Genomic DNA, 12,776 nt, shown 5'->3' on the forward strand with positions numbered 1-12,776 from the left:
AAATAGTCTCCTAGATTTGAAGCATTCAGCCCACTCTGTGAATAGATTTTTTTTTTTTTTTTAAAAAAGAAAACCTGTTGATGAAGTTGATATTCCTGACTTATTGATGCACGGTTGCTTAACTTCTCTCTAGGCAAGGAGGAGTATATTAAGGCAAATGGTATGTAGGAGATCAGTGCCAATGTGTCAGACATCTATTAGCAATTTCATATTGCAGCCAGATTTTTAAAAAGACAGCTGGTATCTGTGTTTATGCTCATACTTAGCTACAAATATGCTAACAACTCTGGGAAGAGAATTTGAGGGCAAGAAAAAAAAAAGGCAGTTACTTTCAAGGGTCTTGAGTGAAGGCAGGTGGTTCAATATTCATCCTCCTAGACTTCTTTTCATTTGCTGGCAGCAATTCAGGAAGTCAAATATTTCTGGACAGTTGTTCCTAGGGAGAGACAGCTCTGTGAAATCTATTCTATCTGAACATTTGCATTTTCTGATATTTGGGGGGGGGGGCAGAGCAGCCAACATTCCTCTAAAATTCCTCACTGGTGGGTGGGGCGTAATATCTTCTTTTACTAGCTTCAGCAACTGCCGAGCCAAATCTGCATTTGGCTTCTTCCGCACGGAGCAGCTGAAGAAACTAAGAGGAGTAAGAAAGACGTGCAAGGCAGATCTCATCTCTTATACTGTCGGTGAGATGGGGGAAGTTGGAAAGAGATCTCTGCAGAGCGTAATGGGAAGTCACAAAGCGAAATATATATTTAACCAATCTGGAAACCTTTGCTGCAGGCGCAAACAGTTCAGTTAGAAGAAGAACACATTCACTCGCACTGGACATACACGCCAGCTAGACCAAGAGACGTAGGGGCTTGCTTTTTTCTAAGTCAAACTATTGGTTCACTTAGCTCAGACTATCTGATAGCAACCCTTCAGGGTTTCCCACCCCTATCTGGGATTGGACCTGGGACTTTTGATATGCAACTCAGATTCTCTTCCACTGAGCTGTGGCCCTTTCTAATTTTCGGACAGAGGAGACTGCATACTGACCCAATCTGCCTCTTGATTGTCACACATATTAGAATAATTATTTAGCTCCAGTGCGGTTGGCGCTGTGGGTTAAACCACAGAGCCTAGGATTTGCCGATTGGAAGGTCGGCGGTTCGAATCCCCGCGATGGGGTGAGCTCCCATTGCTCGGTCCCTCCTCCTGCCAACCTAGCAGTTCGAAAGCACGTCAAAGTGCAAATAGAGAAATAGGTACCGCTCCGGCGGGAAGGTAAATGGTGTTTCTGTGTGCTGCTCTGGTTTGCCAGAAGCGGCTTAGTCATGCTGGCCAAATGACCCAGAAGCTGTACACCAGCTCCCTTAGCCAATAAAGCGAGATGAGCGTCGCAACTCCAGAGTCGGTCATGACTGAACCTAATGGTCAGGGGTCCCTTTACCTTTACCTTTAACAGAAAATAAAATGGGAAGCCCCTTTTTAAAGGCTTTAAAAAGAGAAAGAATCTTTGTGGTTTATTTTTTAAAAAATTATTTTTTACTAAACATTTCATGAGAAAAAACACTTTAACCTGCTGTTTGCAAGACATAGGTACAAATAAAATTAGTCCAATTACAGACAACAGCAGCTGTGGCTTAATGTCAAATGTATGGGGCAAGGGTTATTTTTCTCCTTTATGCAGTTTTAAAAATTAGATGTCTTTTGCTAGGGCATCAAATTTCTCGCATTATCGAATCATGAGGAATGGCAACCTGGGTGTGCATCGATTAAATGCAAACATTCCAGTATCAGAAGAAAACATATTCTAATTCCTTAATTGTATACAGCATGTCAGTGTTACTTGTTTTAAGCTGCAAATCTGATGCAGGCTTACTTGCGAGTAAGCCCCATTGGACAACATGCAACTTAAATCTATAGGATTTTGCTATGTTTAATTTTTTTTTAGCAATCACTTGGGATTTATATTTTTTAAAATAATGCATGAATAAAGTGAGTCGCTCGTACAGCACTGCATGGGAAGATGAGAAAATCTTTCTGAGTGCATTCATTAAACACGTCATCCAGTGCTTACAAGATGCTGGGCTTCCACCCACAGCCTGTGTTAATTCCCTGCCTGTCTGTCCAGCAGATGCTTCATGCTGGGAACTATGGACTGTGCAAAAGAAGAACAGCAGCCCATAAAGGGGATTATGTGATGGAAACACGCAAGCCCACATGGTACGCTGTCCACTCTTTTTCTGGTTTTGAACTAAAATAAGAGTGGGGAACCTGTTGCCTTCTAGATCTTGTTGGACTCCTGCTCCCATCAAGCCTAGCCAGTGTGGTCAGGGATGATGGGAGTTCATAGAGTTGGAAGGGACACCAAGGGTCATCTAGTCCAAACCCTGCAATGCAAGAATTACAGCTAAAGAATCCCTGAGAGATTGCCATCCAACCTCAGTTTTAAAAAAAACCAGCAGTGAAGGAGAGTCCACCACTATCAAACAGCTCTTACTATCAGAAAGTTCTTCCTGATGTTTAGGTGGAATCTCCTTCCTTGAAATTGGAATCCATTGGTTCAGTAGAATATGAGTTTGCTCCATCTTCCACATGACAGCCTTTAAGACATTTGAAGATGCATTGTAATTCAGTAACAACTGGAGAGCCACAAGTTCCCCATTTCAGAACCAAAGCATTATATAACTACAGGGTTGAAGATTATTTATGAGTATTTCCAGTCTGCATCTGTAATGGAATTAACTTTAAACTGTTTGCATTGTTTGATCACTTGTTTTCTACCCTGGGCTCCTTTGGAAAGACAGTGCATAGATTCAATACTATAGTAGTACTTCTGGTTGCAAAAGGGATCCATTCCGGAGGCCCGTTCACAACATGAAAAGAGCGCAACCCGCAGCGGTGTGTCTGTGCATGCGCAGGTTGCAAATTGCCGCTTCTGTGCATGCGCGTGACATCATTTTGCGCTTCGGCGAAACCCGGAAGTAACCCTTTCTGGTATTTCCGGGTTGCCGTGGGAGATAACCTGAAAGAACGTAACATAAAGTGGACGTAACATGAGGTATGACTGTAATACTAATACTAATACTCAGTGCTGTTTTTTCTGGGGGGTACACGGGTACACATACCCCTAACATTTTGTGAACCTATGTACTTTTGTCCATTTACTGTATTTATTTTTCCCAATTTGAACTATAAAATGGTGATTTTCTTGAGTCAAAATGAGAGTACTCCTAAACATTTTTTTTAAAAAAAACAACAGCATTGCTAATACCAATACCAATACCAATACTAGAGTAGGTGCACCTGCTGAAATTCCCTCTTTGCATAACTATTAAAGGTGCAAGAGTCCTGTTCTGTAATGCAACTGGCCACCCTATTTACATGGTGCACTATGAAATTAGTAGCACATTCCTATACATACTTAAAGGTAAAGGTAAAGGTACCCCTGACCATTAGGTCCAGTCGCGGACAACTCTAGTGTTGCGGCACTCATCTTACTTTATTGCCTCTATAGGCCAAGGGAGCCAACGTTTGTCTGCAGACAGCTTCTGGGTCATGTGGCCAGTATGACTAAGCCACTTCTGGCGAACCAGAGCAAGTGCACAGAAATGTTGTTTACCTTCCCGCTGGAGCAGTACCTATTTATCTATTTGCACTTTGACATGCTTTCGAACTGCTACGTGGGCAGGAGCTGGGACTGAACAACGGGAGCTCACCCCACATAATTACTTGGAAGTAAATTCCATTTTAGCTAGTGGAACTTAGGAAGGAAAATAGGGAGCTGCCTTATAGTGATCATTGGTCGATCTAGCTCAGTATTGACTACAGTAACTGATACTGGCTGCACAGGAACTCAGACAAAGTTATCTTCCAGATTCTTGTTTTGTTTTTTTAATTGCTATTTTTTTTGCTTCCCCATTCTCCCTTTCAAGAGCTGATTCACACAACCAAATTTGGAGTCTATTTCAATCCGCAATGGATACTTTTTTACAAAATTAAGCCTCCCCTCACAATGCATGCTGAAGTGGCTATCCCGCTTTCCAACTTGGAAGCCATCTACTTAGCTTTACTGTGCCACAACAAATGTTCATTTGGAAACATTCACAATGGCACACTCTACTGGAATATAGATATATATGGTGCTTGGATGACTGCTTCAGTGGACTCACATTCAAGCCAAACGGATAGATGGGGAAAGCAAGCCTATATCCATATTAGAACTCCTAAAAGATTCCATCAATGGTGTCTCCGAAAAATTTTACCCATCATTTGGGAAGACAGGCAAACTAATGCCAATGTACTGGAAGAAGCAAATATCACCAGTGTTGAAGCAATGATTCTTCAACATCAACTTCGTTAGACAGGTCATGTTGTTCAGATGCCTGATTATTGTCTTCCAAAGCAACTACTCTATTCTGAACTTAAAAATGGAAAGAGTAATGCTGCTGGTCAACAAAAACAGTTTAAAGACTCTCTCCAGGCAAAAAAAAAAAAAAAAGAAGTAGTATAAACACTGGCTTGCGAGCACTCCAATTGGAGAACAGCCTTTACCAAAGGTGTCATGGGCTTTGAAGACACTCGAACTCAGGATGCAAGGGAGAAACGTGCTAAGAGGAAGGCACGCTTGGCAAATCCACACCGTGATCAGCTGCTCCCCAGAAACCTATATCCCTACTGTGGAAGGACGTGTGGATCTAGAATTGGCCTCCACAGTCACTTATGGACTCACTGTTAAGACAGTGCTCATGGAAGACAATCTGACTCGGCTACAAGTGATTGCCAAAGAAGAAGAGAAGACCCATTTTAGAACCTGAGCTGTCCTGAAAGTATTAATGCTTTTTTTGTGAATATTTGCAGAAAAAAACATTCTTTTATTTGATAATTTGAAGGTAGAGTCACTCTTGGGGGGGGGGACCTTAAGGAACAATCCTATAGCAAGATCTATTGGGATGAACCAGAAGGTGCCCATGTCAGGATACCTTGTTCGCACCCCTTCAAAAATTGTGTGTTCATGGCCATGGCCCCCCTGGTACCTCCCCCACCACTGTGCCCCTGCACCCACCCACTGCTAAGATCCAGGGAGAGGGCAAGGAGTGGCGGTGAGTGGCGCTCCTGTCCACTCAGTCTTGTATGGGGCCTTCTGAACCCCTGGTCAGGCCAACTCCTTGTGCTTTGCCTGTTGTTTACTGTATGATTGCTAACTGGATAGGATAACCCATGTGATTACTCCAGGGAGGAGGAAGCTGAAGCTGAGGGATAGCTCAGTTGGGCTGTGGGTTTGAGCCCCACATTGGGTGAAAGATTCCTGCATTGCAGGGGGTTGGACTACTAGAGGATCCTCGTAGTTCCTCCCGACTCTACAATTTTAGGAAGCATCCAGAAAGAGAAAGTGGTAGCAGGAAGCAGCAGCCAGAGACGCAATAGTGCTGAATAAGACATTTTAAAACAAACAAAGCATGATGATGACATATATTTTCAGAGAAATTATTTGGGATAGCTTTTTTCCCCAATGAAATGGCTAGTTTTAATCTGCAAGCTGAAAAAAGATTATTCCGCATAGCTTTAATTGAAATAATAAGCCCCAAGAGTAGTTATATGAGTTTGCCATGACACAGAATGGTGTTAGTTTCATTTTAAGCTGAAATGAGCCAGTGTTCTGTAGGGGTTAGAGTGTTGGACTAGGACCAGGGAAACCAGGTTCCAAATCCCCACTTGGTCATGAAGGTCTCATGGGCCAGTCAGTCACTGTTTCTCAGGCTGCTCTACCTTACAGGGTTGTTGTGAGAGTAAAATGGGGAAAGAGGAGAACCAATGTGCCACCTTGAGTTTCTTCGAGGCGGGATATAAGCAACAACTACAGTGGTACCTTGGGTTAAGCACTTAATTCATTCCGGAGGTCCGTTCTTAACCTGAAACTGTTCTTAACCTGAAGCACCACTTTAGCTAATGGGGCCTCCTGCTGCTGCCGTGCCGCTGGAGCACGATTTCTGTTCTCATCCTGAAGCAAAGTTCTTAACCCAAGGTACTATTTCTGGGTTAGCGGAGGCTGTAACCTTAAGCATATGTAACCTGAAGCGTATGTAACCTGAGGTACCACTGTAATGATCAAAGGAGATTAGAGGTTCAAGATTAGGAAGAGCAGACTTTAAAAAGGATGATTGCACTCCTGGATAGCTCAGTTGGTTAGAGTGTGGTGCTGATAATGCCAAGGTTGCAAGTTCGATCCCCGTATGAGATAGTTGCAAGTTCCTGTATCCAGGGGGTTGGACTAGATGATCCTCAGGGCCCCTGCCAACTCTATAATGCTGCAATGGGACTGGTTATAATTCACGGAGGCTCTGAATGTGACCACACAATCCACTAACGATGAGAGGTCTGCTTCTTCTGCTCCAAGACCATGCACTTGTGTGAAGAGAGTAGGCTTTTGTATTATGGAGCACTAGCAGTTCCAGTATTTTCAGAAGAGACATTTCAAGGAAGTGAAGTTCAGAATGTCATAGAACTTAAGGTATATCCAGCTGCAGTGCAGACCTAATGGGGAATGTGTCAGCACCATTCACAATAGATGTAGGTGCAAAAGAAACAGAGAAAGGTAGATTTTCCTCCCGACACTTCAACACCTGCTAGTAACCTGAGATAAACTCAGGGGTCTAACACAGCTGTCTTATATAAACTGTCTTTTGTACTATTAGCCGTTGCAATGAAAAAGCTTTTTCACCTGTTATAATTTAGAGAGTGGTCATGATGAATGAGACTATGGACATTTTTACACCTACTGGCTGCTGCGCAGTCCTATGGATACCCACTCTGCAGTGAGTCCCAGTGAATTGTCTTGCATAATGCAAGTTGTGTTGGCTGGTTGGCTGGCTGCTGAGTCCCGACAAAGTGTGTTGGGGCCACAACCCTAAAATAGCACCAACCTTTCTGACACAGCGTCTCCTTGCTGGCTGGCACCCATTGAACTAGCTGTTACAGTTGCATTCCTCTCTCTTTTTTCATTTTGTGGTTTTTGCACAGAACATTGGAAGCTGCCTTCTGCTGAGTCGGACCATTGGTCCATGTAGTTTAGTACATTGACTGGCTGCTTCTCTCCAGTGTTTCAGACAGAAGTTTCTCCCAGCCCTACCTGGAGATGCTGGGGCTCGAACTAGGGACCTTCTGAATGCATGACAGATGCTCAGTCACTGTGCTATATGGCCCTTACCGAGACAGGGAAATGCTTCAGACTGGCTCTTCAAGTTGCTTTTCATTGTTATCGGCCAGCTTCTTGAAATGATTTAAAATTAGCCTATCCCCCAGGGTGGTGGATGCAATTCCTTCCACTTTGGTCTCACCTATAAATCTGGAGAGCAGTTCTGTGCTGCAGTACTTCAGCGTTGACAGCTTTGTAGTCCAGGGTTTGGACTCCAGTGCCACACCAAGCTCTCTTATCATTTCACCTGGGTAATGTTCTCTGTCCTTCTTCTAAAATTGCCAGACTACCCATACGTTCCTCATCTTTTGATTTCCTCCTCTCCTCTCCCTGGCACTCTGCCCCCCTCGGGTTGCTGAAGGGGTGGTGGTGTAATATGGAAATGAGTTACTCTTAATGCAACAGTACCCCCTACTGGCCACGCGGGGAGTGCCGCCGTTCCAATACACGGTATCCATCCAGTATATTCGAATCAAGTTGCTGTGTGAAATTAGTGCCATCGGCGGGGGGTCTTTTTGAGAAGAAAAAAAAAAAAAGGTGGTGGGGAGGTGGGGATGGAGAGGCACTGTAGAGCGACGGTATGAGGCAGGATTATTAACAGCGCCATTAAAATAGCCGAGGAAGCTGCGCTCGTTAAGTCGGAAGCGCTTTGACTGAAACGCACGCAGAGACCCCCACAGAGGAGCGCAAAAAAGGCGTCCTTTGAAAGTTAAGAGATGCCATCAGAAACTCATCTCCCGTCGTGCCAGCGATGAAACCGGGGATGGGGTGGGGAGAACTAGGGAGCTCTTCGGCGGCCTTTCCCCCACCATCTCTCTCTCTGTAAACCCAAGATCGGGCAGCAGATGCGTCGCCACAGAGGTTGGCATTTGCTGCTGAAGCTAGGCGCGCTAGCTAGGTGACTGGATGGAGAGGTGCCGAGCGAGGCGTCCGCGACCACCCCGCGCACCCTTCGCTTTCCGGAAAGCAGAGCAGGTCGTGGGCCGCCTCGCCTCGCCTCTGCGCGGCTGCTTCGCGGGCGCGCGCGTTTGTGTTGTGTTGCGAAACCTTGCGAGCGCGTGATGCCTCGCTCCCCGTGTGCGCCTGCTGAGCGTAGGTATTTAGCAGCCAACTCTATCCGAAGTTAAGTGAATAATGACGAAAATTACTATTTTCAACTGGAAATGTCTGTAAGCGCTTTAGAAGATTTGATCTAATAATGGCCTCCCTGGAAACCTTGCATTTTGGTGACTTTCATGCTCCTAGCAGGGGGGCTCATCTTCTCTTCTCTCTCCTTAGCGCGGCTTAACCGCAATCCTTATTATGCTCTGACTGAGCACGAAAGGGGTGTGTGTGTTGGTGTGCGTGCGCGCGCGCCAGCGAGAAGGTTGCTCCCCCCCCCCTTCATCGCTTTCCCTTCGCTCGACGTTTCCCCTTCTTCTCCACCACGAGAATCACCAGGCGGCTCTTCAAAGGAAACCCACCTCAGCTGCGCTCGCAGTTGCTTGTTGTCGCTGCTGCTCCGTTACAAAAGCAGTCGAGAGAGGCTCTTGGCACCGAGGTGGCACACAACGCAAACACGCTGGGTGGGGAAGCAACACCCGGGCACTCTTCCATTGATTTCGCTTTTGCGAGTGCTCCAACTCCGCTGCCTCCTCGCAGGAGTCCTTTCTCCGGCGTCGAGTTCATCTGCTTAATTACATTGATCTCCCCCTCCCTCCCTCCCTCCTCTCGGATCGCCTTGTGCCAAAACAAGACGGGATGCATTATTGGGGGTTTTGCAGTTGCTGAGGTCAAGGCAAGTGACGGGAGCGAGTGCGTGGCGTCCGCCCTCCCCTACTCTGAGCGAGAGACGGCGAGCGAGAAAAGGCAAGCGTTAGGACTCGGGGGAAATCTCTCTTTCTCTGCCCCCCCTTCCTCCTCCTCCTTCCCCCTTCGCTTCTTCAATCAGCTTGTGCTACTCATCAGATCAGGGATAGCTGAGGCTTCAGCTGTGTGCGCCAGAGAGCCGCTCTCCCAACTCCTCGGTCTTTCCAATGCAAGGGATGTTTGCAAGGCGCTCGGAGAACCACCGGCTGTGCTGCTGCTGCTGCTGCTCCCGCTACCACCCTGGGCAGGGGATGTGAACTCCCTTAAAGAATGACTAGGATTGCCACGATTGCCATTCTTTTGCAGCTGTTGCAAAAAACCGGGGGACAGGGCTTCGCAGGTAAGGGGCGTTGGGCTCTCGCCGCGTGCTTCTGTGCAGCGGGTGGAGGTGGGTGCCTTGAACTCCGAGCAGCGCTCCTCAAGACGACTGTGGGTTGCGCTGCGTCGCGTCCTCCCTTTCCTTCCGGGTGTGCAGCTGCGAGTGTGAAAGGCTAGGTCAGATGGCCATTCCTTGCACGTTGGAAGCTGGACTCATGGCCCCGTTTACTTGGGAGTCAGCTCCATTGAACTCAGTGGGACTTTCTTCTGAGTCGACCTGTATAACTTGTTTTATATATATAAAAAAATGCATTGTATTGGCTGTCTGTCTTGGCTTGTGGGAGACTGACTTCGCATGATGGGTGTTCAGAGCTTATCTGGCAAGCTCTAGGTAGAAGCTGAGCTATAGGGAATATAGGCGTTTTGCGTTTTCGGTGCCCATCTTGTTACACACGCGCAGCCATAAAACGCCAATCAGGAGGCAGCCTTGAGCTTATTTACCCGGGAGTAAGTCCCATTGAACTCAAGGAAGCTTGTTTCTGTGTAGACATGCATAGTATTGCACTTTCTTCAAGTGTGATGAAGACAGCTGAGGAACGTGGCTTCCACAGGCAACTGAAAATAAGGAGGCAGGTTAAACGAGTATTGTTGGCTTTCAGTACTGTATCAGAAATGGAACTTCCAAATAAACTCTGTATTGTGTTTGGCTTCATGGGAATTTTTTGTTGGGGGGGCACCATTAGACATGTTTCTATATTTTAGGAAGCCTGTTTTTTTTTAAAAAAATGTTGTGCCTTGTGTGATATTTGAAGGCATTCCTTCCTTTGCGGAGTCAAGCCACTCCAGTCCTTTTTATAGTAAACAGTTGGTCTCCCATCAAAGGAGGAGGAGGAGTGCCAAGTGTTTCAGAAATGTGCCACATCAGGTTGAGGAGTCCGGCTGTACCTTTAAATCACAACTTGGGAATGTTTTAATTGAAAGTTCATTGGGTAACTCCTCCACCCCTTTTCCCACCAACCTCTGGGATCTAAAGGGCTGGAATAACTTTCTTTGGATAGCTGACAAGTCCGATTTGTTCTTTGACACTTGTCCAGTCGCTGTCATTTTAATCTTGAGAGAGGTTGTGTCTTGGAGCATACACAGCCAAAACCTAGAAGCCCTTTGGAATCTCATTCCCTTCATTCTTCAGTCGGAATTTCCTTGTGAGAGATGATTCCTCACATGGTTTCTTTATCCTGCTGTAAATTTCTCCCCCTCCTGCTGTGTAGATTCCTCACATGCTTTCTTTGTCCTACTGTGGACTTTCTTTTATTTTTAAAAGTCTGTCTGAAAAGTAAATAATAATTACCTAGATTTAAGAAAATGTCCATCTCACCTACCCAGTTATTGAAAATTATTATTTTAAATGCCTACAACCCATTTATGGAGACAACAGCTGCAAGGCATGGCTACTTGGGTATTACAAGTATTGAGGCTCGACTCCAGCAACCTTCAGGCTTGAGTGCAATTCAGCAGAATGGTCTTTAGGGCTAAGAAGATGCTGAAAGATCAAAGAACTCTTGGCTGCTCTGTGAAATATACTCCTATTGGCAGAGCATGCAAATAGGGAGATCACTGTTCAGAAGCCTGCAGAAAAATCTCTCCTTGAATGCTTCTACTGAAAATGTTAAACTTAACTTTAAAAAAGGAGGGAATCATACGAATGGAAATGATCCTATTAAGCTCTGCAAAAGGCAGAGTGATCTGCATAACGGGCAACAGAAAATAACTGACTGAGTTACTGTATTCTGGACTTTCCTGGTCTGGTGTTGTTCAGATGTTTTGGACCACAGCTCCCATCATCCCTGACCATTGGCCACACTGGCTGGGGCTGGTGGGAGATGTAGTCCAAAAGTTTATCAGATTGGGAAGGCTGCTATATGCAACATACTGTATATCATTGCAGGGAAAGGAATAACACCTCAGATTTAATTCTAAAAAACTGACAAAGTCACCATTGTGACACTCCTCCCATAAGAAGGGAGTTCACTCAAATATCATTTCCACTGTTTGTGGCTGCTGAACAGAGGACTTCTGAGATGTGTAAATTTCAAGACTAGTTTAGTTTAGACTAAGTTTAGTCTAAGTTTAGACTAACATCCTGTTCCTACACATATTGACATGGAAATAATCCCCCATTTTCAGTAGACTTGCTTCTTCCTCTTAGGATTGTTACATGAATTATCAACTTGTGCTTGAATCTTTACCATGTTGGATTCTGTAGAACTTGCTTCATGCTTGCATCGTCAAAAAGCGGTGATCATATGAGCATTTGTTCTGCACTAAGTTCTACTTGACTCAGCAGAACTTGCATAATATTTGTGTATTGCCCATTACCATTATTGGTAATACAGCTTTCTAATGGCAGATCCCCTACCTGGAGGGGCAGCCTGGAAGGTGGGGGGGGGGGAAAGAATCTGTAAAATGGGGTAAGGGGGTAGATTGAGAGTTCATTATCAAACAGTAGCACTGTGGTCCTTTAATCTGAGTTTTGGTATCAATGTCTAAACTTTTATAAAGCAGAGGAGGAGGTGGAGCCAGAAATTGGAGATGGCCAACAAATGTAATTATAAAACTTAAAAGTGAATTGGGCCCCACAGATTATCCAGTGGGTCAGAAGCTTCCATTATCACTGTTTGTTAAGGAAGAAAGCCAGTGTTTGCTTTCTGTGATTGTGAATGCCACCTTTCACCCCGTCTTTCAGTTGCCTGCTTTGCTGCTGAAAAAGATAAAAGAATATTATTTATAAAAATGAACATGACTTGGTGAGCCACTTCTGTAAATGAGGTTATGGGAAGTGCTGCCTGTTTTATTTTTAAGATTACACTTAACCACCGAAGACTTAATGCCCTGTAACCAATTTGCACAGCTAATACTCTGATAATGAAAGCAAAGATGAAATAAACGTTCACGAACGCCTCACCTCTCTGATGGATTTTCATGCCTAACCACATGAAAGCTTCCATCTGTTGCAGCCAGTGTATTTTCCCCGTTGTCCATCAGATGGTGCTGCCTTCATAACTATTAGATGCAATTATAGACTTGTCCACACAGGCTTTCCCATTGAGCTATGCTTTCAGTGCCTTTATGTCTTCTGTCAAAACTTCCAGGGTGTCCAGTTCTCTGAAGTTGGCTGTTGGAGTTTTGTTACTTGTTTGCAAAAAAATTGGATTGCAGAATATTGGATCAAGATTGAAAAACCCAAGACTGAAGTGATATCTTCGTACTGCTTACATCTCCATGTCCCATAGAAGTCAGCAGAGCTGAGGCAAATGCAAATTACAGTCTTGTTTCTTGTGAAATTCTTGACCATCAACTAGTAGACTTAGGCTGCAGTCCTAACCCCACTTACCTGGAAGTACACCTCACCAAATTCAGTAGGACATAC

The 12,776-nt window shown here is 45.0% G+C and overlaps 1 protein-coding gene across 17 annotated transcripts in view; it reads left to right on the forward strand.

Annotated features, from left to right (window-relative positions):
• Positions 1–8,855: 8,855 nt before the first annotated feature.
• Positions 8,856–12,776, forward strand: part of PTPRT (protein tyrosine phosphatase receptor type T) — a 621,336-nt gene continuing 617,415 nt past the window's right edge. For 10 of the 17 annotated variants that reach the window (XM_081867472.1, XM_081867474.1, XM_081867483.1 and 7 more), the window contains exon 1: positions 8,857–9,371. In XM_081867472.1, the coding sequence (XP_081723598.1) occupies positions 9,302–9,371 (70 nt within the window). In that variant the 5' untranslated portion in view covers positions 8,857–9,301. Of the gene's footprint in view, positions 9,372–12,776 lie in introns of all 17 variants that reach the window. The other 7 variants (XM_081867470.1, XM_081867484.1, XM_081867480.1 and 4 more) reach the window with 2 other exon arrangements.

Source organism: Podarcis erhardii (assembly GCF_964252035.2).
Source record: "Podarcis erhardii genome assembly, chromosome: 6".
NCBI classification, from domain to species: Eukaryota; Metazoa; Chordata; class Lepidosauria; order Squamata; family Lacertidae; genus Podarcis; species Podarcis erhardii.